This window comes from Lissotriton vulgaris, chromosome 5 (genome assembly GCF_964263255.1).
Source record: "Lissotriton vulgaris chromosome 5, aLisVul1.2, whole genome shotgun sequence".
NCBI classification, from domain to species: Eukaryota; Metazoa; Chordata; class Amphibia; order Caudata; family Salamandridae; genus Lissotriton; species Lissotriton vulgaris.
This window is the reverse complement of record NC_141693.1, coordinates 1,468,523,191-1,468,548,230: the sequence shown is the minus strand read 5'-3', so window position 1 is coordinate 1,468,548,230 and position 25,040 is coordinate 1,468,523,191. Positions and strand designations below refer to the sequence as shown.

Here is a 25,040-nt window from a genome sequence, read left to right as displayed (position 1 = left end):
ATATCCTCAGATAAATGCAAACCTAACTGATCCCTAGGAGAAAGGACCGGATCATGTGCACGGCTGGCAATATGTGTCTGCTCACCTTTAGTCCCAACTGCAGACCCCACAACAGCGGTGGATGCCCCGGGTGATGGTAGCGTAGGGGGGGAAGGAGGGGGAGGGGTGCACCCTGGCTAACGTAGGTAGTGCAACCACTAGCCCAAGTTGCTAGGTAGAAGCACAGGGGAGACTCTGGGTGCTTGCTCCAATCCCAAGTGGCACTTGTGGTTGTCCTTCCAAAGGGTTGAGTGAGGTTGCCAAAGCAGCCTCACTTAAATCTCCTTCGTGGAGAGGGGCAGCATGCTCAGTGCCCCCTGCCTGCATCCTCAGGTGTAGGCAGGCAGGCAGCAAAAGTGCTCATCAAGCTGAACTACAGCCTTTTAAGCTGTCCTGCTGCCACTGCAAGTCGCCCAAGTGGCCCCTTCCCCCCCGCCCCCAGGCAACCAATCATTTGTAAATGCGGGAAAACTGCCTGCAATTCATTTGAATTTGCCGCACCGTTGGACTGCCGCCAACCGGTTCGCACCTGTCTCCGGGGCCCTACGAGGTGGGGGAGTTGCCGCCCCATTGTCCATTAAAATCAGTTTTCTGCAATTAATTTTTTCATTATTGATATATGAATACAGAAATTAATACATTCTGTTTTAATAGTTAGAGGACTAGCTCTTTTAGCTTATTCCAAAGCATGCCCACAAACAATGTTGAATGCTAAGTGATCAGCACTAGAACATACTTACACTTTTTACCCAGGATGTCCTTCAGTCGCACGTTACACTTTTTACGCAGGATGTCCTTTAGTCGCATGATCAAGACTGCTACTTTCTTCAAGGACTTCATGCGCCATGCCTCAGTGAATAGTGCAACACGACAGTCTTCCCAGACTTAGCACTAGATGTGCCAAACAATCTTTCACCATCACCTCCATCTACATCATGGCCCATTCCAGGCCATAAGTAATGTTCCTTAGTGTCATTTCAATGGCACTCTTCAGGTGTCCATCATGTGGCTGCCACTATTTTGTGATGTGGGAGGGAGGAGAGTGCCTTAAAAACCCTTCTGGCCTAAGGGCATGTAGTGCTTGCACACACCTGCCACGTCTTGTGCTACACAAACCATAGCTTGTGACCTCACCTTGCAAACTATTACCAACTCTCCAAATGCAGTGTTCATGACCTCACACATGATGTGACAGGTGGTATAAAAAATAACACTGATTACATCACTGGTTACATTGCACACCACTGTGATATTTATGTTATTGAATACATCACTATGGATACATAACCAGTTCTTTGCTGAGATGTGTGTTATGTAATGGTGCTGTGTTAAATTATTTAATATGACTTAGTTATGTATCAATGTATCAGTATAAATATTGTTGTGAGGTCAATAGCTTCTGAGGTGCGAGTTACAGTTGACTTGCTGTGTATGTATACATAGATATACACACACATACATATATTTTAAGTATAGTCCATTGCACGATCTATGAATGGGGCATCTTTGTAGCTCACATTCTGAGAACTCAATTACTTCTGCTCCCAATGTTGTCGGATCAGGAAAATGAGGCACACTGACCTAATGGGATCTGCCCATGGTTACCCCAGCATCTAGACTGCTCTTGGTGCCAGTGCCTAAATGTGTGCTAATGGTTGCGAGTGGTGGCACTCTGTTGTGGGCACAATGGCTTATTTTTTAACACCAGACTTTGACACCGAACAAAAGGACCAAGGAAGAAAATAGGAAAAAAAGAACATGCAAGAGTGAACTAAAGAGACTGACAGCATAGGGAGGTACAAGAGAGGAATAATGTGAAATCAAGACTAGGCAGTGTTTGTATTCAGCAGCCCTGGCATTTAATAGCAGTGACATAGTACTTCTAAGACAATCTTTGAACCCCTGTACCTTTTAACACATTAAGCACAGTTTTCAACTTGATCAAATTCACTCACAAAACAACGCCAACTTGAGGGCAAAATAGAGGTGGTGCAAGGGCTGGGGGGGGAGGGTCTCTTGCAAGTCTTTTAGTTTAAGGAGCAGGGCCCTATTTCTTTAGGGGTAAGAGCAAAAGATAATTAAAAGTAATAAGTAGGCAAAGTGGGATGATGGGAAAGGTTCCTAAGGAAGGCAAATATTCCCAGAAAAGTGACAGATTTGATTTTGGCAAACGAGAATTGACTATGCACTGGAAATCAGCACATGGTCCTCAAATTACTAGGCGGCATAAAGAAATGGTTAAATGGGCAAGTTTGGAAAGTGCTGTGTTGCTTTGTAAGATAAAAAGAGGAGAAGGGAAAATTGAAAGGGTTAAAGTGTGGGAACACCTGGTGGATAGTTTGCCCCAGAAGCAGATACAGATTCGTCAAATAGCTCCAGAGTTCTTGCAGGTATGGGAAGGGAAATCTAGTTTAATACTGATAAATTGTGTGATATTAGGTACCACTGTGATATACATGTCCTTGTGGAATATTTTGACACTTTATTTAGGACTGCTTTTCTTGATTAGGGGTAACTATAGGTGGGGGGATAGATGTTATAGTTTTATTGCACTAATTTTAGTAGACCTAAGATATGTTTGAAATGTGCAGTAGTTGGAATATGTTTGAATGCTTGTAGATGCATGCCATATGAGATCTACTGATTAACACTTTTAATCTGTAAATTACAGTTATCTGGGTATTTCTTCTTTTTAACCTTTATTTGAATCTATTTATTATAATTATATGTGTACCTTTTTAAAGAAAATTACTGTATATGTGGTGCACATAATTTATGATCTGTATTATATGCCTGTCACATTGCACTAAGGTCTATTTAATGAAACTAATAAAAATACTTTTAAACTAACCGTGTGCTGATGGGAAAAAAGGCTAAGATCCCCAGGAAAGTCTCTTTATGGAAAATCCTCCTGCTGTGTGGGAGGGGTAATACTCAGGACAGGTAGAGAACTATGAGCAATTCTTTCTTTATTGGGAGGACAAATCCACTGGTTTTGAAGGGCGAAAAGGCTTAGGAATAGGGACTCTGGTGCAGAGCACGCACTAGACTGGCTGTCAGAAACTAATAATGTGGGAAAACGTGCACCCACATTTCCATTTTTTTTAAATTTGATTATTTTTCTCATATTTTGAGCCCCCACTTAACTTAGTTACTGGGTGCCAAAGAAAATTCTGAACCAACAATAGCTATGGTTGTCAGCTTAAGAAGCTGGATTCTAGAACTCATGCATTTGGAGCAACAGAACAAAGTGTCTAGCTTTTGCAGACAAGTGCGTCCGGTAAAACAAACTTAGAATGTGTAGGAACACATGCCTTTCCACAAGTTATAACTATAGTTCGCTAACATCAAGCAACACTGATTTAATTTCACAGAAGCGACTGCCTACTTTTTATATGTAGGTGACATACACGCTCTTGGGGTAGGACAAATACTACTGGTGAGTGAAGTGGGAGAAGGGCAGGAAGGTAACCGGGTTAGTGTACCAGTCTCTGATCTTTTTGTCATTGATCTGTATCAAGGACAACAAGGATCGCTCTGCATTAATTTGATTTCCCTCCCTCAGATAATTTGTGGGACTCATTTTGAGTTGAGCAGATGCAGACCTTTTGCCAAAAAGTTGTGGGTATCCCGTCTCGATCACTTAGAGTGCAGTGATGTTAATAATTACACTATAGATGAGACATCCGTTCCTTTTAGGAGACTATCCTGCTCTGCCAAACTCTAAATAAGGAGAGGGTCATAGTCCTACATGATGTGGAAACGATGGCCTCAACCCTGCTTTCTTCATGGCTGATGTGCAAGTTAGATCTGGGTCTTTCTTGTTGTATCAGGGGTATCATAATGTGAATACTGCGTGTTTTGATACAATGCGGTTATTCTGTAATATGTTTATGTTTCACTGGTGTTCAATAGGGGTTTTGATGGCCTAGAAATCTTGTTTTTGAGTTAACTGTCTCTTTGGTGGTATGTTTCAGCATGAGGTTTCTACTCACAGTAGTGAACATAGTACATGTCTCGCCCTTTCTGAATGATGGGAGCCTATAAGCCTGCTGGTGATGTACTGTGGTAACGCTGCAGAGCCATTAAGGTACTTCTGTACATGTGTGTCTACTGGTAACACTGCCTTCAACAGCTAAATGTTTCCATGAACACAAAGTATAGGTAATACTGGCCGTTTTCTTTAGCCATTAACTTGACAAATTATTGGAGTGGGCAGAACTAATTCCGTGCAGTTACATCAAAACTCCGCACAATTCTGCAGCAGTGTCCCGCGAGCAGGCGGAATAGGCACAGCACACTGATGTTTAGTGGTAGGAGCTTGTTCTGAGCTGCAAAATCAGCACGACTGTCACCCTGCGGTGCGCCTCAGGCAGCTGCTTCTCTGCTTCTGCTTAAGTAGAGTTTCTACTCGAGCGGCAGCTTCCTCTCTGCAAAAGCTCGCAACCGCCTGCATTGAGAAATCTTGCTGGGTGCCGTCTCAGTGCCTCAAAATCGAGCTAAGGGCACCAATTCTTGCTCGACAACGTATCTTTGGTAAGCCGCGTGCGAGAAAAAACCCTAGTGTGCACCTGCTGGCTGAGTTTTGCCAGGACTCTGTGCTTCAAGTGTAACACAGAGTTGGAAAAATTCTGTGATTGGAGCAGGAGTGATTGCTCACCCTTACAATTTATTAGACAGACCCATTCCTTCCTAAGTGGAGTTTTAAAGGCTCAAGAGCGGAAACAGTGTGCAAGATGTGCTTGGCAAGACTTGCACTGCTCGGTATCTCCTCATAATGTAAGCAATGACTTGAGGAACAAGGTAGCAATGATACCGGGGACCTTCATTAGAAGTAGTTCCATGTGTCATAGCCTTTCTACCCTCCCTCCCACCACCCTAAATAGTCTCTCTTTGACAGTGTGTAGCTACTTAATACTTATAACACTTAAGGACAGGGCTTCTGGTTATAAGGTCAGTTATTATCCTCATAGTAAGCGGGAGTGAAGTCGCGTTTTGTTAAATCTGGACTAAGACAGTTGTTTGATTCTCTGACATGACTCACCTGCACAATGTAATTACAGTGACGAGGAAGAGAAGACCTCACTGAAATGAAGATTACCAGTAATTAATCACAACATCAGCACAGACCCCTTTGTGTGTCTGCCACATAATAGCAGATGTGTACTTAGTTCAGTCTGCTAGTTGGGATGTGAGAGAATCAACTGAGTTGCTTTCTGAGTAACGTTGGCTGAGCGGAAAGACTCACTATGCAGCTGGTAAATGCTTACTTCAGCTTGCAAATCAGGCAAGCCACAGTCCTAGTTAAGCTATCCGGTTTTCAGTGTTTATGTTATATGGATTCAAGTGTTTTCCCAATGTTTGGAAATCAATATTTATAGAACATGGATTCAAATATACTCACAATTTATGCCTTTCCAGTGTTTATGAAACATATTGCTTTTACTGCAGTGCACATAAAACGGGATTATTTGAGTAAAAACAGCAGTAGTGCGTGATGTATACTGCTCTCTGCATAAAAGTGTATTCAATCTGTTTTTTGCATGAATCAACCTCACTCATTTAAACGGTCTTTCACGCTCAGTTAATGCTTCTCAAAACATACTCACTGCCTTTGCCTCTATCAGGACTTTTGTTTACATGATTATTAATTGCTCTATTCTTTATTTTCAAATTTTGTTAAATAAGTAGGTGCCTCTGAACAGCTGCAGACATTCTCCTAATCCCTCCTAAGTACTGTAAAATGTTAAGGATACCCAAGCCTGCCCACAGGATAACATTTAGAATTATGAACCTCATTTTGTGTCCCTTCTTCTTTATTAAAATTAAATTGTATTATTTTATCACAAACAATGAGCGTTTTCCACACTCTCTACATGCTCAGATGGAAGTGATGATGTGCTTTGTGTGGCTAGAGGCAGCATTTAATTGTGTGGTGCACCATAGTATGGGTAGTTCAGAGTTTGAGGGTTTTTTTTGGTACTGAATCGTTTGTTTTTGTTGTAAAATGCTGTCAAGCTCTTTGCAGTTTCGCCTGTTTAAAAGAGAAGGACTAGGCACTTATCTTAAGGCTAATGTTGAACACCATAATCCAGGAATCTCCCAGCTGGACACGTCTGTCAACTTACTGTCGTGGAACGTTGGCGGGTTCCGAACCAAACACAGTGATCCTGAATGGGATACGTTTATTGAGCAGTAGGAGATTATCCTTTTCCACTAAACCGGGGCGACAGAACTAGTCTTTCGACCAGGTTATCTTTCTCTTCAAGTGAATGCTACACCCTCCAGGTCAGGTAGAACCTATCCGACAGTAAAGATATAGTAGGTATTATTATTAAGTGTGGTAGCTCCATTGAGATCAAGTGGATTGCAAATATTAATTTCTATATCCACCCTAGCCCAGACACTACCAAGACTGGCTCTATACGTTATCTGTTCACAACGATCGAACAACAACTTCCTGCTTGCCCTAAAATAGTCGCTGGTGATTGCAATACATCTATTTTGTTCACCAAAACGCTTCTTAATTAACTAAGCATGAGGTAAAGAGAGTGACTCTTTTAACAGCGGTTTCTAACCACAAGCATTCATGGGTAGCTGAGCGAATCACTGACATCTTGATAACACATGGTCTCAGAGCATTGAATGGTTATGCACCCTCTGATAGTTCAAGTAAAACAACTTTTTAAAGAAGGTTGTATGATAGCAAAATTAACTATACAGTTTTTGATATTAGGCAATGGTCTTTAGTGGTCGATTATGGCGGTCACACCAAGAGAAGATAGTGGTCATGATGCCTTTTGTGCTCAGCTTCAGCTGGGGATCTCCGTCTTAAACACTCCAAATGAACTGGGCATACTCGCAGATTCCATTGCCGAGACAAACAATCGGCGACATGTAAAATGGGAAAGGTTATCTAATAACAATAGAGCCCTAAGCTCCTTGTATTTGATCTTTTTACAATTAATTAGCTTCTTTGATCGAAGGGCAAATTACTTTCATGGCTTTGCTGGCTTCCATTGTGAGCTGGTGAACCTACTGAAAATACAGCTACTAAACACAAACGTAGATATCGGCAGGTTAACTCTCAAACAAGATGGTTTTCCCCTCAGTGTAGAAAGGCTATGCTGGAGCTCCTGGGGGTCCTAAGGTCATGAGAGACAAAGGAGATTAGAAGAGCAAGGAAAGCCTACAAATCAATTTCCAAACTTGCAAGAAATCATGGAAGGATGTGCAATGGGAAGATCTAACTTACGCAATAACAACACTAGCTGTTTGAAGATCTTTGCCTATGGGAGCAGGACTCTAGATGCCGTCCCTGATGCTGTAGTCCAGACGGATCTTTGGGTGATGCACTTCACGGAGCTATATATGGAGTAACCATCAAATTCCTTCTTGCCTGACAGTGGGCATGAACTCCCTCAGACAGCTTGCCCTAACAGGGCTAGATCTATGTTCTCAGTCGAATTTAGTCTGGAAGAAAGTGAGTGGGCCTTGTGCCAACTGAAAAAGGAAAAGCCACTGGGCCAGATGGCATTCCTTGGGACCTGTATCTGTCTGAACCAACTGTGTGTGTGCCGTAAATGATTATTCCGAGTAATAGAATTCTGGGATGCTTAGACATTGCCTCCACTTGGAAGGGAGCAGTAATCAACCCTATATTCAAAAAGGGCTGCTGGAATCTTCCTGCAAATTATTGCTCGATCTGTCTGATCAACGGAATACAAAAGATCTTTTGCAGACAGGTCCAAGCTAGATTGTTGGAATGGACGTCTGAACCTTATATTCTTTCCAACTTCCAGGCAGAGTTCAGAAGTAAGGTTAGTAACCTAGATCAGGTGCTTTGTTTCAAGATAATAAACTGAAAATGTATTGACCTGAGGCAGGAACATCTTTACGTGGTATTTATTGATCTTAGGGCTGCCTACGACCTCGTCTCCAGGGAATGTCTACAGATGATCTTAAGGGAGTACGGGATCCCAGAGTACCTTTTAGGAATCTTGATTACTCTCCTACACCATACCTATGCCCAGGTGGGATGGCATAATGATGAAGATCTCACATCCAGAATTCCCATTAGAAAAGGCGTAAGACAGGATTGTTTCTGCCCTTTTTAGTTTATACATTAATGGGTCATTGACTGGCTAGCAAACGGTTATCATGACACCCCGAAATCTGCGGGCGTCAGCACCCGGTGCTCATGTTTGCAGATGATATGCTTTTGCTTTCTAGAACTTCCATTAGTTTGCAGGCCCTCTTGGATAAATTTGCCTCCTTTTGAGAGGACAGGAGGCTTGAGATAAACACTGTCAAATCAAACTTTATGGTGATCAGAACCCATCGCTACTTTAGGGGGAAGACGCTGATTGAGGGATTGCCCATAGAGCAAGTCAAATATTTTGACTACTTAGGCGTTAGACTGACTGAGAATGGCTCTTTGGGGTCGCAAATTGTGAAAACTGAAAACATACACAAGCACATACTGTCTGCTATATAAAGGAAATCTAAAGCTGCATCATGCAGTGGAACCTCTCCTGTGATCGAAGTTTACAGGGATACAGCCATACATGGGGCCATCTATGGAGTAGAGCTTTGGTGAAGCGCTGACATCTCCCCCCTTGTGTGTGCCAAAAATACGTTTATTAGATTCATTCTTAATATGCCGCCCAGCTCCCCCATGGTCCCTATTCGTTTTGACATAACACTGCAAAAGATTGATGCTGTTGCCTCTCTAAAGATGTTGAAGTTCTGGCTGCTACACATCTGGTCAGTAGCCGAGCTACTTATCTATCTGGATGCTCTAGCAGAGCTTTTAAAGCTTGATGGAAAGACCCAGACGCCATTGCTCAGTAAGATGAAGTCCCTTTGGAGTTTCATTAAAATGGAAGGAGTCTGGTCTATTCCATTGGCATTATCTAGGGAAACAGCAGTCAAGGTAAAAAATAGTTTTTATTGCATAAGTGTCTGCCGAGCTTTGAATTGTATCTAGACAGGATTAGGCCTGGTCTTGCTAGATCTTTGTACATTAAGTTCAGAATTGGTAATCTTCCATTGAAATCCCTCACAGTAAAATGGGATGGATTTCTGAACAAGACTGCTGATTGTACCTTTTGGCAGTTAATAGCTGCGACAGATGACAATTTCTTGTTCTTTTGCCCAGGCTATGCGACTCAAAGGAAGCGCTGGTTCGTTCCGGTGTATAGGCTGTTGGGCACAATGCATTACTGGGAGGCCGGAAGGGTCTTGAGATGTGTCACTCCAGAGCATCTTACTTTTGCCATGTCAAGATACCTTCTCTTTGCCTGGTCAGTGAGTCTTGGGAAGGCTGCCGGTTAATTACCCGAAAAACAACAAGTTGGCATGACTCAAATTACTTAAGTTAGAACATCGTATCAGGTTTGTAATTAAAATGCAGGTTCAAATGGCAGCGACCGGCCTTGCCGGTTAATTACCCGAAAGGCACAAAGTTTCACTGCTTTTGGTCGCTTTTGTCTGGGCTTAACGTCCCACTATTATTTGGTGTATTATTTTTATGCAGCTTCCATCTGAGTTAATCTTTTCAGTTTTACTTTTATGGTTTTTACCTTTTTAAAAGTTTTTATTGCTTATAATGTTGCTACCATTTGCACTAGCATTTTAATTACAAACCTGATACGATGTTCTAACTTAACTCATGTCAACGTTTTGTTTCTACCAGAATATACAGCGGCTTCTCGTCAACTATTTTCTGCAAGACGTGCATCCTGGTTTGTCCTATTTTATGCAAATTCTAAAGCTTGAGTCATTAAGTGTAATGTGATGTGAATCAATGAAGACATTGTATTTTATTTTGTATACTGCCAAACGTTTATGGCCTATGGTATATAAAGTATTTATAAAGACATTGTATTCTTTTAGCACAAACTAAGAACACTTTCATCACTCTCTCCATGCTCAGATGGTAGTGGTACTGTGCTTTGTGTGGCTAGAGGCGGCATTTAATTTAGTGGTGCACCATGGTATGGATGGTTCGGAGTTTGAGGTTTTTGTTGAAAAATGCGGTCGGGCTATTCACAAGTAAGTAGAAGATAGCATATTGGCTTATTGGTTGAAAGAGATGCTAACTCCCACAAAGATGATTGCATGTGGTTTTCCAATGACTTGGTGCCTGGCTGGCAGGGCTGTGGACTGCTGTTAGGCTCACAGGTTGTGTTAGTGCGTTGAACTGCTAGCCCCATTCCAAAACATCTCCATCGTGCCAAGGCTCGTTGACCGTACTGTACCCCTGGCTCTCTGACTTCCCCAGCTGATTATCACATCAGATGAGCTGGTAAGGATGGTCTTTGAAAGACTCGCAGAGGCCAAAGATCAAAAGCTGCAATACTGGCTCTGTGAGGAGAGCGCCTAAACCTACTGATCTTGCACCCTGAGTTTAGCAGCAAACACTCCTTCCAGCATGGAACCTTGATTACAATGCTCTCATTTATCGTGCCACCGAAAACAGTTTTTAAAAGAAATATTTCCTGCAACCTGTGAAATGCAAATTGTTCACTTTTGCCTGCATATACAGTTCAGTGGTAATGGTGTACTGACTGAAATGACTCTAGTATATCAGTGACTACTTAAAACGATATCACTCATGCAGAAAATAATTGGGATTCCCAAAAGCAAGACAATGGTAGCAATTATATGGCAAAATATATGGTAGTATTGTTGCAGCAATTTATTCTACAATGTATCCTAAAATCTCTAAATCAAGTTAACTGTGGTAATAAAAGTGCAACAGTCAGACGTAGTAGTCCAAAAGAGTATTTATTACAGTAAGTAGTGAGTAAAAAACCCCAACATGAAAGAGGAGAGCACCTTTCAATTACCCAACTCAGTGCAAACCCCTCAAAGATTTCACCTAACATTCTGGCATACAGCATTCCTTAAGGCTATACCGGTCATGGACTCCCAAACCTGCACATTATTATCCTCTGGTAACTAGTACTACAAGATTTAACGTGGCGCCCTAAATGAGGCTCAAGGCGTGAGAGTAAGAGAGGGGGTATCTTTATATGGGCGAGCAGAACTGCTCGTTTTGCAAGTCTTAAGACAACACTGTCCATTACTGAAAGTGCAGACGTCACACCGCCAGTCACATGAATCCCCTAGTTTTGTGGTAGGGAGTGTATCCTACATTAGACTATATGTGGGTGTACACACACAACCCCACTCCCTCCCCTAAAATCATTCCACTCTGTACAATAGTACTCGTACATCAGACACAATTTAAACCCCACTAAACCAGAGGAGTCTGCCTGATTCTTCAGCAGTCCTGCTGATGCCAGTTCTCATAAATTAATATAAAATTACATTAAATCTATCCACAGCTGGGTCACAATAAGAAATGTATTCTAGGATAAATAAATTAGCTAAGTATCATTCTTTAAAACAGTCTTCCTGAAATCAGTTTCATTAATTTAGACTATTTGATACACCGCTCCTTCGTCTGTTTCATTCCTGGTTTTCCATTCTTAGGGTACAAGCTGTTATAGAGAATCCCTTGCCATTGCCCGCAATCTGATCCAGAGAATTTCAGAGTCAAATCTTTTCTTTGGTTCATTCATTTAGTCATAGCTTCCAATTGTCTCTCTGTAGACCCTGTCCAGAGTGTGCCCCTCTCCGGTTCTCCTCTGATAGGTTGACAAAATGGCGCCCTGTAATTGAGATACCCTGTTTCACGGTCTTAGGCTGCCACCTAACATATGCCTTTTTGTAATCTTTGATCGCTTGACCCGAGGCAGACCACTAGAATCACAGTGGTTGTTAAGAAAGCTGGAATGCAGAGTTATTGGGGCCACTGAGACAGAAGGTCAGACTGTCGGTGTAAACGATACGTATCCTCAAATAGTCAAATTTAGTTAGTCTACCTTGTGCAGCACACCCAACTTTTAGCTCAACTTTCTATTTGCCAAAACGGGCACGGTAAGCAGACTGATTTTCCATCTGAAAAACAATCAGGCTTCACATCGAAATTTCCAGGTAAATATGCACAACCAGGCAACAAGGCTTCATTCCAATGACTGAATCGCAGAGCGTTGGCTTCGCTTGGTGCCTGTCGGGTGGTTCAGAGCTCATGTGATTCAAGATGTGGCGTAGGTAGCACCTCAGTGTCAGCATTTTGGATGAGCTGCAGGTAGAACTGCACCATTAATTCATAGTTCTGCACCGAGATCCTCTCATTCAGGCCATGAATCCTGCATCAGAAAGGACATGTTAGCGCTACATGCAATATTCTGCGAGCAAAACAGAGCAGCGCTAAACCGAGTCAGCACCAAGCAGAGTTCAGAACAGCATAACAAATAGCCTTCAGCAGAACAATGAGCCAAGCAGGGTTTGTGCACAACAACGTCAGACAGGACCTTAGTCTAGAGCATCACAGTCAAGGAACAGGTCTTCTAGGGCCTGCATAGCTGCTGAAAATACCTTAGTCACAATCTGCAAGCACACATCAGGCTGCAAAGATCTCGCGTCATTGAGCATTAAGTAACACACAGCCCCTTTCAAAACCCAAAACTGCCTAAATAAATCAGCAGTTCTAAGTCAAAGACAACCAAAGATTCCTCTATTCATTCATTATACTGGCATAGTCTGCAGGCACTCTATTTCCTGAAAATCATTTTTTTATTTTTAAATGTGTCAATAACATTGGAGTTATCAACTATACCTTCAATATACCATATTGATTGATGTAAAGGGAAATAACTTATTTATAATGCTTAGCACGTGTATAACTGGCTAACTTAGTTTCTGGCTCTTTTATGCACTTGAGATATTGTGGCTGGCATCCGACCAAAGGGAGATTAAGATCAAATGTTCAAAAAGACAACGCAAGTGGATGGTGCAGACAATATCAAAATACCAATCAAATGACAGGCCTCACCCAGTTACTAGACTAGTCATACGGAGAAGGAGTAACTGAATGAAGCATTATTCAATGACTGATGAGACTTGTACATAGTTACAATGGAAATTTCATAATTTCTTGCCACTTCCGGTCTCATTTTTATTACCACTGTGGAATTCAGACAGGTGACCCCAGAGATAACGTGTGCTGAGACCTTGTTACAAGTTCCTGAACAGCAATGCAGTGCTACATTTTAACTTGGAGGATAAGGAGTAGAATTTTGTTGCCAGAGTTGAAGGACTAGTCTTTGACATAGAGCATATTCGCCTGCTAAGTTGCTTTGGAGGCCTTTCTCTTGAGAGTGGGCCAGAGGATTTTAAAGCAGACTTCAGAATTTACAGGGTGATGATCGAGGGAGATTAGGACTCACGTCCTTACAATGGAGTATTGTCACCCATGGTTTTCACACCCGCTGTACACTCCATAAGACCACACTATACTCACCGACTAATGTCTTCAGGTTTCAACCAGATTGGGCTGAACCGGTATATATTTTGAGTCAAGCGCACATAGTGGCGGCTATCTGTGTTCCCAACACAAACTCCTACATGGAAATAAAAAATAAACATGAAATAATGACGGATGTGCAGGCAAAACGAAAATATGACTGATGTGGAGGCAAAAAAGAAACTGCATAAATGGTGAAACAAAGCAAATTTACAATCAAATAAACCCAATTTTGCATCTCTGCAAACATACATGAATGACCCACAGCACATGGCCGTACTCGGTGATAAATGCAATCTAACTCTAAGTCTATTAAGCCTCCCTGCATAGGTACTCTCTCTCTGATCCTATCACTGCATTGTTACTTTACATCCTAGCCAATGACTGTCTGCATTGGTACTCCAATTCTGATCCAGTCACGTTTAGCCTCTTCCGATCATCTGAAACACTGCTACTCTGTATCCAAGACAACCCACCTGGAATTTTGCTATCCGACTCTCCAGCTAGTACAATAAGGACTTAGCTGCCAACAGAAGCATACTCTGCATTCTGTCATGCCAGTCTAAGCTTTGGACTGCTCCTTTCTGACCAAACCAGAATGCCTAGCAGGCTGCCAAGCCAAGTCCAGCATGGTCATATGGCTTCCAGGCAATATCAACCTATCTACATTGCTTTCTGGCTAAGAGAAGCAAAGCTATGGTGCTTTTCAGAGAAATGCGGCATGGTTAACTGCCTCTAACCCACCGAAATATACCTAGACTGCCTCCAACGGTAGTACGCCTACCCTGACACCATTTGCAGCAGTGGAGATATACCTTCCAGCCACTCACCAAAGTTTCCAAGCCGCAAAGTCAGCTACTGATGGTTGCAGCGACTCAAACTTTTCTATCTTAGTCATTCCGCACCACTCCATTAATGCAGGAACTATCTTCCCACTGTGAACGCTAGCATGTTTACAGTGCTAAAAAGGAAACTAATGCACGGCTACCCTACATCTAGTATTACACCATTGCGACTTGCACTTAGGCTCGATTACCCTCTCCCCTCTTCAAAAAAAGCATGGTTACTCGATCACCGACCCAGACAAGCCTGGTTACTCTGCCCACCAGCTAATTGAAATATGGTTACTGGTCTTCTCCAGTTGAGAGCAGGATTGCTACCTATGGTTGACTTGAGAATCGTCTGGTGTTCTTGGCATGGCTGATGCCAAGTCACTCTACAGAATCAGACCAATCATGCAAAGCAGTCAATGTGGGCAAGCTAGCAGGTACACAAAATAGAGTCAAAGGCAGAAGTAACAGCTAGTCCTAGTATCAAGGAAGCATTTTTAGAGTGGGAAACTTACTGCTCATACCTGGCTAGCTGCTTCCACACAAACGGCGGACCTGCCATGTTTATTCATTAACTTAAGCGGGAGAGTGGGAAAACTGATCCTGCTGCATGCATAATAAATTATTGGGGCTTCTTTTATTGACACTGCATACATACGGTGCGGTGCAAGTGCGCAATATACTATGTCAATAAAAGGAGGGTTTTAATGGGCCCCAAAGCAGGCAGGCGTTTTAATAGGTGTTTGCACTAAAAATAATATTTTTTGCTCACTGAATACATTTCATTTATTGCGAATAATGATGTTGCTAATCAATGAGAGCAAACACATATGAATGGGGCTCTTTCAAACTGCACTTTGTCTTGTCAGAGTACACAAACCACAAGTGGAGTCCGCTCTTCAGCACCGCCGGGCACATTATTGTAATCAGTCACTAACTGAAGAAGCGAAGGCAAGCTCTGAATATCAACATAACATTACACATTCCATTTATTTTTTATAACCCTTTACTAAAATGCACCTCCAAAGATGTTTGTGCACAATGACACATCAGCATATTTTAGAGTTCTGACACTCATTTCTGTTTTATTTTATTTTTGACACGGTCTACAAATGACAGTTGATTGGCCAGCATAAGCATTCGCAGCTAGCACTGGATAGTCCTCGCTTCAGCTCGGAAAATATGAAAAAGAAAACACAAAGGTTTATTTTCATACCTAATTTAACTGAAACTGCAGGTTTCCTAGAAGGCCTGAATGCCTACCAGCGAAGAATACACCCTCCTGCTGCACTGCTGAGGGGGTGTGGGGGTGGGGGGGTGTGTGTGGGGTGGGGGGGGGGGTGTGTGGGGGTGAGGATGTGTTCAGGCCCCAGATGTACAACCAGAGCTGCCGTGGAGAAGTGTGGCTCAGGGGTTAGAGGCGGCAGACCCGGAAGCTGAGATCGGCCCTGGACCAGGGTTCAATTCCCCGCCTCGGCGGGTCTTGGGCCAAAAATTCCACGGACTCGATAATTCTTGCTTCGGTGCCTTCTCGACTCACGGGTTCACACTCTGCGACTCTGGGCAATAGCTTGCTTAATCTCCACAACGGCCCCTCGCGGCGGGATGCCTGGCTTTCACCTTGTGGATACCCTGCCGGGGCTATCTCACAGGGGAATACCAGGACGGGTTCCCTAAGCAAGCGCCGGGAAACCCACTGCGGGTAACTGTGCGCTATATAAGCTCAAATACATTTACATTTACATTTACAAAGCAAGTACAGCGGGAGGAAGTGAGGGCTTTGGAGCACATGAACTGAACATGTGGGGAGATGGGGACATGTAGACATGGCGCAGAGCTATGCGGGAAGACCCTTCAGTATGTTTGAGGGCAGGGGGCTGCTTTCACTCCTGGAAGGCAGCGGTCAGGAAGAAACAGACCAAGTTCAAGGAAGCTTTATTCGATTGTACAATCATAAAAGCATACAAACAATTCATTCAAAACTAATTTCTTAAAAACCGTGATAATAACATTATACAAGATAAAGTTAAAAAAGAAATTACAATGTGAATCATAAAATTTCATACATCGTACTGTGCAAAGTAAACATTCAGATAATCATAGATTTCCTCTGACGGAGGACTTTTTCCAGAAAGGATAACATTCTCAGAACAGAGTTTGCATCGGCTAGTAACTGTAAAAGAAACAGTGCCGGGCGAAATTGTCGTAATCCAGATCTCCGTAAAAAAGGGACTAAAAACATCTGCCTATCACTAGAGTAAAACTTGAAAAATAAGATGACATGAATCGTGGACTGGGGGGAAATGGAATCACAAGGGCAGAGTTAAAGATCATGTGACCAATCGCTCATAACAGGGAAAGTAACTAAACCATGGAATGTTCCCATCCTAAAGCGGGTTAATAAAAATCTATCATGGGCTCCTGGGACGAGAGACAAATAGGGTTGAATATTAAAAGTTGTTAAAATTAGTTGATGATGAAGGACCGAGGGCTGTAAAATCTCTATTGTCATTCTCTGGGTGTGAAGCAGCGTTAAACACTCTTTTCTCAGGTCCTTTCTGGATACTATTTCAATGGAAGAGGGATTCGTATAATAATGTAACTGGCCCAAATCTTTACAAAAGTTCTGTACATATCTCAGCCAGGGAATCTTTATGGCTCCTCCCAATTTCAATATGTCTGAAATGATGTCTCTGTTTAAGTTAGTCTGTGCTTTTGTCCACAGGCTGTGCCATAATAGCACAGGCGCCATCCTAATAGAGTCAGTAATTAACTGAATACCCAGTTCATCATGGCAGACACATCCTGAAGTACTTTTCGGTACAGCTAAAATGTATTTAAGAAAGGCGTTCTCAACTATCTGTATAGGGGAAAGATCTGCAAACCCCCATATCCCACTCCCGTAAAGTGCAGCAGAAACACATTTGGCCTTATATACTTTAATTAGTTCTGCTGGTGGTCGCTTGCCAATCTTCCTGGCGAAGATAGTGAGTGCAGCGTAAAAGGGCTGTTTTTTTAGCAGCCTCTGCTTGAACCCAAGAGTCATTCTGGGGAAAAAGGATGCCCAGATAGAAGAATTTTTTTGTATCCTCGATCCTTTTGCCTTCAATAAAAATATCTTTGTTAATCCTGAATCCTGTGCCACAGCGCATGATAAATGTTTTTGTGGAATTGACCCTTAGACCCAGGTCTTTCATAAAGAGGGTAAAGCTGTTCACGACTCGCTGTAATCCCACCTGAGTACATGCCATTAAGACAGCGGCGTCAGCATATAGTAGGGCTGGAATTGGACGACCATTAATCGGAGTAAAGTCCTGGTTACCTTTACATAGGGCTTCTTCCAGCCCGTTTATATATAAATTAAAAAGGAAAGGGGCCAGGACACAGTCCTGCCTGACATCACTCTTAATCGGGAAGGCGGCTGTACACTCGCCCTTTACCCCATAGCGTACGCGTGCCTTGGCATCGGAATAAAAACTTTTAAGAAAATAAATAATACTTACATCAACCCCCAGGTCTCCCAACAATTTCCATAATTTTGAGTGGACCACACAGTCGAAAGCGGCTGAGAGGTCCACAAAGGCTAAAAACAAATTCCCTTTCTTGGCCCTGGTGTATTTGCCCACCAATAAGGAGAGATTCAGACCCTGTTCTATTGTCCCTAGTCCGGCTCTAAATCCGTATTGCAGGTCGGATAGGATCGAGTTAGCGTCAGCCCAGTCAAGTAAACGCTCTAACTCAACCCGGCCTGCAACCTTCGTAATGGAGTCCAAAAGGGAAATTGGTCTGTAACAGCCCGGGTCATTCCTGTCTCCTTTTTAAAATATAGGAACAATTACAGACTCAACCCAGGTCGATAGGGTCCAGCACTACAACTTGCGTTGAGGACCTGGACAAGAAGAGGCCCCCACAGAGATGTGATTGATTTAAACAGATCAATGGGCACCCAGTCTGGTCCAGGAGCCTTTCCGCCTCCGCTGGCAAGTAAAGCCCTTTCGACCTCCACCAGGGTGAAAGCTAAGGAGATAGACTGAAGAGGATCACTTAGAACTTGAGTTCCTACAGAGGTTTCAGCTCCTCCATATACCTGAGTAAAATGCTCTATCCACCGGGTTTCCGGGATAGCTGACTCTATAGTAGGTTTAGTATGGCTGGATAAAAAGGGTGTTCTGATTACCTACCAGAAACCTGCGCTGTCGTTTACTGAGGCTAAATGGAGAGCCTCTCAAGCCTCGTCCCCAAGTATGTTCTTCCTGTCTTTCAGGACTTGATTATAGGCTTGTCTAGCTCTCTTTACTTCTGAAGCGATCCTTGGTTATCTATTAAGTTCTTTTTTTAACATTGTGTGTAATTTGGTACACTTTGAATCAAACCACCCCCCCTGTACCCTTTTGGCCTTGTGTTGTCTACTAAGACATTTCCTGATTGCCTTGGTTACCATCTAAAAAGACACTAATAATACTGTAGGAGGAGTGTCTTCGTTAAGACATGTCTCTACATCCGTAAGAGATTTAACAATGATTTGTTTGAGCCTCTCCGTCTGGTTCACCATTGCCCAGCGCAGAGAGTAACCATTAGTACTCGTGATAGATAAATTCTCTAACAGTCGATCTCTGTGGTTGGTAACTACAACATTCTTAGATGGCAGGGTGACAGTTAGACAGAGCGGGAAATGGTCACTGAGAGAATTACCAGAGACATAAAAGGAGTAAAGTCTAGGAGCATAACTACTAGAGGCCAACATGAAATCAATAATGGAGCAACAACCCTGACCACTAAAAGTTGTCATAGGGACAGGTGGTGAGCATAGTTCATTAACAAAACCAAGATCAAAACTGTAAATAAGTTCATTCAGTCGATCCCCTAGAACAGATTGATTAAAATGTAGGGGGCAAGCACCAGCTTCACATAAAGCCCCACAAAGGTTAGTCCCAGCATTAACACACACAGTGCAATTAAAATCCCCCAAAAGTAGCATGAAATATTTCCTATTGTTTTTACTTAGCAGGCTCAATGATGTATGCATGATCTTAAATACAGCGCACTGTTGCCCTGGAGAAATATTATTATAAAAATTCACCATAGCTAAAGTAAATGTTGAATCAAAGTCCAGGACAAGAAGTTGGTGATAAGAATCACTAGCAAGCTCAGTAATCAATTTCAGATTTAGAGTGTTCGACACATACACGCATAAGCCACCCTTTGCTCTGCCACTCCGGGATTCCACAGCAAGGATGTGGTAAGTCCTGTACCCGTTTAAATGGATGGCTTCCTCAGCCCAGGTCTCCTGAAAACAAAGGACTTCATAGTGGCGAACAAAGTCCCACCATAATTGAACATTCAATTTAGAGCCAATACCAGCGATGTTCCACAATACAATTCGACAGACCTGGTGCTCGTCAACAGGTGCAAGAGGTACAGGAGAAATTACGACCTCAATCGGAGTCATAGTAGCGTGTACAGATTGGTCTACAACGTTACAGCTATTGATTTTACTGTGTACGGGCTCGTTACCAGGGTCATGGGTCAAAGTGACCTTCTTGTCGTTCAGACTCTGTAAATCGCCACTTCCGCACCGTACCTTAGATTTAAAACAGGGCACGTAGTTAAGTCAATCATTGTCATCCAAACCACTAAAATCCTCAAAACGGTTATAAGTTGGTAGGTAGTGGCTAAACTGTCTCATTTCCCAATGTCTCTCTGGGGCACGATTAAAACCTATATTCAGAGCAGGTTCTAAGGGACGATAAAAATGTCCTAAAAGTAGGATGTTTATGTCGTGTGAGGTTACCGGCCCATTCCGCCCCCTCTCTATAATTGTGCGTACCAGGTGTGGGGCCCTGAAAGTTATGACTACGCAGTCTCCTCTTAACGACTTTGGGGAGGGGCTGACCCAACCAATCCTGCGGATCATTTTAAATTCCACAAAGAGACATTCCTTCAGGCCGGTCATGGAAGTCAAAAAGTGGAGAGCCTTGTTCATTAAAGTAGACCAATGTTCAAACACATTTGTAGCCAGTTGTGGAACATTGGTCAGAATCACCGTGTACGGTGTTGCTTCAGGGGGTAAATTTAAGTTTTGTGAGGGATCATAAGGAGTTTCGTGATATCCCTGCTGATTTTTGTCAATAATGATAACGTCAGAGCTTCCCCCTTTCTTCCCCCCTACAATTTCCCTACTCTCAGAGCAGTCGGGGTGATTGGTAAATATAGCAGAATTCACTGTCTTATTCCTCGATTGTTCTAGGATTAGCCCATTAGAGGATGAGCCCACAGAAGACTATATCCCTATGCCGGATAGTGTATGAGCTACTGGTTTAGAGGAGGGGGACTGTAACAATTGATGGGTACCTTGTGCCAGCTCCTCTATCTTTGATAACTGGGATTCTATGTTGGAGATTTTTACATGGATGGGTTCCAAGGCAGTTACCAAGATGGACTTCAATTTGCCCCAAAAAGCATCGTCCTGTAATAAATTGACGTTAGTAGCTGTTTGTATGCTTATTTGGACTACCCATCTCACATACACCCTCTGCCAGTTTCCTTTTCTTCCCCTTCGAACAGATAGCATTCTTGCCCTGCTTGGGGGTATTTTTTCTTTTGGCCTAATCAGAGGTAGAGGGAAGTTCCGAATTATGAATATGTTGACGTTTACATTAAGACTTTTGGCCTCTCGTTGTGACAGTATGTCTAATCGGGCTATATTCAGGAGATATTAGGGAAACAGGGTTCTCAGGAGAATCTGTTACAGTTACTAGTGGGGGACAGGTAGTAGTTTCATGGGGTAATGGAGACACATTATTAGAGTCTAAACTTGGTGCTCTAAGGTTAGGGGTGAGGGAGAGTCTGCTCTGAGGGCGTGACGGTTCTAATGACAACCTGCGTTCGGTAAGTCGAATTTCTCGAACAAGAACAGACTCAGCCCTCACCAAAAAGGCATCACGTGTCCCCACCACGGTCCTCCCCTTCGCTTTATTCATACTGAAGAATACTTCTTACTGGAACCCCAGCCCTATACTGCAAATTTAGCGACTTCTTGAAGATTGAAAAACCACCCAATATTATGTGCTTAAGCGGACAAGCTAACAGGCCACAGATAAAATTAGACATTCAAAAGAATAACCATAAAGTAAATAAGTATGTCAACAGTAAGCCAAAGTCCTAGGGTACAATTTTAAAATAAATTGTCAAGTTCACTGAGATGATCCACTGGCTGGAGCAAGTTGAACGATCTTATAGCACAATGCAATGCAAACAATGTCCCCGTTTTATTCAGAGTCAAAGTGAAACAGACAGCTTACTTCGTGTCCGAGATGAAAATGTTAAGGGGGTGGCCCAGCCCTGCCTAAGCCTGCCCCTAACTGGCGCAGACGGGCCCGCCCTTGGCCCAGGCTTCGCCCGGTAAGTCCCGCGCTGCGGGGGTAGAGGCTGTGCTTTATGCGCCGAGCTGACTAGTGCCTTCCCCTCGTCAGCAGGACCCGCAACTTCTGCGGGGAACTACGTTGCACCCTGGGCTTTGTAGTCCTAAGGGTGATGGTGCAGCAGTCAGCAGCAGGGCAGAGCCTCCGGGGCGAGCGGTGGCGAAAATCGGAGCCCACAAGGAGAGTCAGCGTGTCTTTTCCAGAGGTGAAAGGGCGATTCCAGGGACCCGCGCTGCGTGGGTAGAGGCTGCGCTTTATGCGCCGAGCTGACTAGTGCCTCCCCCTCATCAGCAGGATCCGCAACAGCTGCGGAGAACCACGTTGCACCCTGGACTTTGTAGTCCTAAGGTTGATGGTGCAGCAGTCAGCAGCAGGGCAGAGCCTCCAGGGCGAGCGTTGGCGAAAATCGGAGCCCACAAGGAGAGTCAGCGTGTCTTTTCCAGAGGTGAAAGGGCGATTCCAGGGACCCGCGCTGCGTGGGTAGAGGCTGCGCTTTATGCGCCGAGCTGACTAGTGCCTCCCCCTCATCAGCAGGATCCGCAACAGCTGCGGAGAACCACGTTGCACCCTGGACTTTGTAGTCCTAAGGTTGATGGTGCAGCAGTCAGCAGCAGGGCAGAGCCTCCGGGGCGAGCGTTGGCGAAAATCGGAGCCCACAAGGAGAGTCAGCGTGTCTTTTCCAGAGGTGAAAAGGCGATTACAGGGACCAGCGCTGCGGGGGAGAGGCTGCGCTTTTTGCGCCGAGCCTACTAGTGCCTCCCCCTCGTCAGCAGGACCTGCAACAGCTGCGGGGAACCACGTTGCACCCTGGGCTTTGTAGTCCTAAGGGTGATGGTGCAGAAGTCAGCAGCAGGGCAGAGCCTCCGGGGCGAGCGTTGGCGAAAATCGGAGCCCACAAGGAGAGTCAGCGTGTCTTTTCCAGAGGTGAAAGGGCGATTACATGAACCATTTTCCTACCGTCAGATGCATGATTTGCTGAGGTAGACAAATATTGCTTGAGGCCTGAACACATTAGGGATACAGAACGGGAAAATTATTTTTTTGGTCCTAGTTTTAAAAAGCATGTTATGAAGTTCTACAAAAATCCTGCTGGAGAGGGCCACACTTCAGATAAGAGCCCGGTACTGAACATTTTACGCAGATGCTTTTAGCTCCGAGTCCTACCCTGACTGACGGACTGAGGACACACATACACAGAGTGATACATGACTGTCAGACAGGGCAGAGTGGGGAGCTTGGGCCACAGGCGGACAACTGTGTGAGGAACCTCTAAGATAGTGGATGGCAATATATGGCCCAGAGTTACATGGTGACAAGCTGGGGACACTGCTGAGGTTCATGGGGCACAGTCAGACGGTGTGAAGAGCTGGGGCAGTGCTTGTTAGTGTGATGGACAGTATGAGGAAGATGGGACGGACGCTGGACTGAAAGAGTGGGAAGCTTGCATCACTTGCTTTTAAATACCTTTTGTGGGTCTGGTAACTGCACTGTGACTCCCCGGTCCACCACAGATTTCACAGCTGCTTGTTGTGGAGGGAGGATCACTTCCCGACTTCTGGGTGGCCACTGAGGAACGGCCATCTTTGGAATTGCCGTTCTAGTCTATCACCTCAATTAGGGGGCAGAATATATCTAAGGCAAGCATGGCGGCGAAGGCGCGCCAAAGGCAAGCCCGTCTGCGCCCGTCCGTGCCCATCCGGGACCAGGGGCCAGAAACCCTGTCCAAATCACTACACTCCCTGGAAAATTACGTACCTACACTAACACAGAGCTTTTAGGCTTAAAGGTAACAGCTCATCCGCGGTGTCAGCATTCTCTGAGTGTAGAACAAACAATGTGCTGACCGGTCTGTGGGTTCATGGGAATAACCAGGGAACACAACAGACAGGGAGTAGAAGCCGGGACTGCCCACTGGAAAGCAGTGAAAATGGGATCAATTAATAGCAGATCCCTACCCAAGCACGCGCTGGAAATTAAACTTTTAATTGAAGAAGAGGAACTGGAAGTCCTATTTCTCACCGAAAGCTGGCTCAGGGAAAGTTCAGCCCCTGAAATTATAGAGGCCCTACCCCCTGGCTATAAAATCTCTCGCCTTGGTAGAATTGGAGGAATAGGAGGAGGATTAGCAATTATTCACAAGGCTCAGTTAGGATGTACAGTATCCCCTCTTAATATCGAAAAATCTGAGGCCTGTACCTTAGAATCTCTCTCTCCGCTACATGCTCCTTATCAGGAGGACTGATTAACATAACTCCAGGCCCATGTAAACAGTTTCTAGATTCAGCCCCGGATCTTCTGGCTAGTATGCTCATAGAGAAGAACGCCATTACAGTGTTAGGTGGTTTTAACACCTACCTGGATAATCTTAATGACCCTTCCGCTAAGAGAGGTCTAGCTGAAACAGAAGCCTTACAGCTATCACAGCTGGTACCTTCCGCTACCCATGAGAAAGGCCACCTGTTAGACCCCATCTTCTCAAATGAACAGAGACTGAAGGTACTAGACCCAATATGGATGCCATGGACCGATCACTCTCTGATCCCACTGCACCTTCAGATACCTGTGGTAGTTGAACAAAAGAAAGATCTCACAGTAATGGGAAGAAAATGCCCTAAGATAGAACCTGAGGCCAGGATCCATGACCTGGAATCCTCTATGCCTCCTGACACCAAAGATCTAAATGAAGCCCATGGCAACTTGCTGCCATGGATTAATAGTTCTACCGATAGGAACTTTAGGAAGCCAGGCCCCCTAGTTCACAAAAACTCCAATAGATTTTCCGGTTCTCTCCCACGTTGGTTGCGCAAAAAAAGAAATGTAAAAGACTGGAACGAGAGTGGAGGAAGTCTTATGATCCTGAACAAAAATAAACTTACACATCTCTATCACAAAAGCGTCAGGAAAGCGCAGGCTGCTTTCTATGAAGAAAAAATCGCTAAATCCTCCCACTCCTCTAGGGAGCTTTTTAAAATTGTTAAATCACTCACCACCATAGGCCAAGGATCGATTAGCCCCCAATACTCCAAAGAAAGGTGCAACGAGCTGGCCACCTTCTTCAAAAGCAAAGTGGAAAATATCTACAATTCTCTCCACCCTAAATCTACGATGATCTTAGGAATCACACCTAGTTCCCATAACAAGCCACAGAGTGAATACATGGAATCAGCCCTTTTGGTTGCACCTGTTCTCATGTCCATCCCGCAGATAAACACAGATCATATATCTGCCTTACTACAGAAAATCAAGTCAGGATCCCAAATGGACCCAGCCCCACCGCACGTCCCCGCCCAGGGTGGGAAATCTGTTCACACCCAACTAGGCAACCTCATTAATCTCTCTTTTGAGTAAGGCAAAGTACCCAGAGAGTGGAAA

The 25,040-nt window shown here is 44.0% G+C and overlaps 1 protein-coding gene across 1 annotated transcript in view; it reads right to left on the bottom strand.

Annotated features, from left to right (window-relative positions):
- Nucleotides 1-10,811: 10,811 nt before the first annotated feature.
- Nucleotides 10,812-25,040, bottom strand: part of PM20D1 (peptidase M20 domain containing 1) — a 220,322-nt gene continuing 206,093 nt past the window's right edge. The window contains exons 12-13 of the mRNA XM_086923426.1: nucleotides 13,415-13,514; nucleotides 10,812-12,260 (exon numbers count right to left, since the gene is read on the bottom strand). Coding sequence (XP_086779552.1) covers nucleotides 12,131-12,260; nucleotides 13,415-13,514 — 230 coding nt within the window. The 3' untranslated portion in view covers nucleotides 10,812-12,130. The remainder of the gene's footprint in view (nucleotides 12,261-13,414; nucleotides 13,515-25,040) is intronic.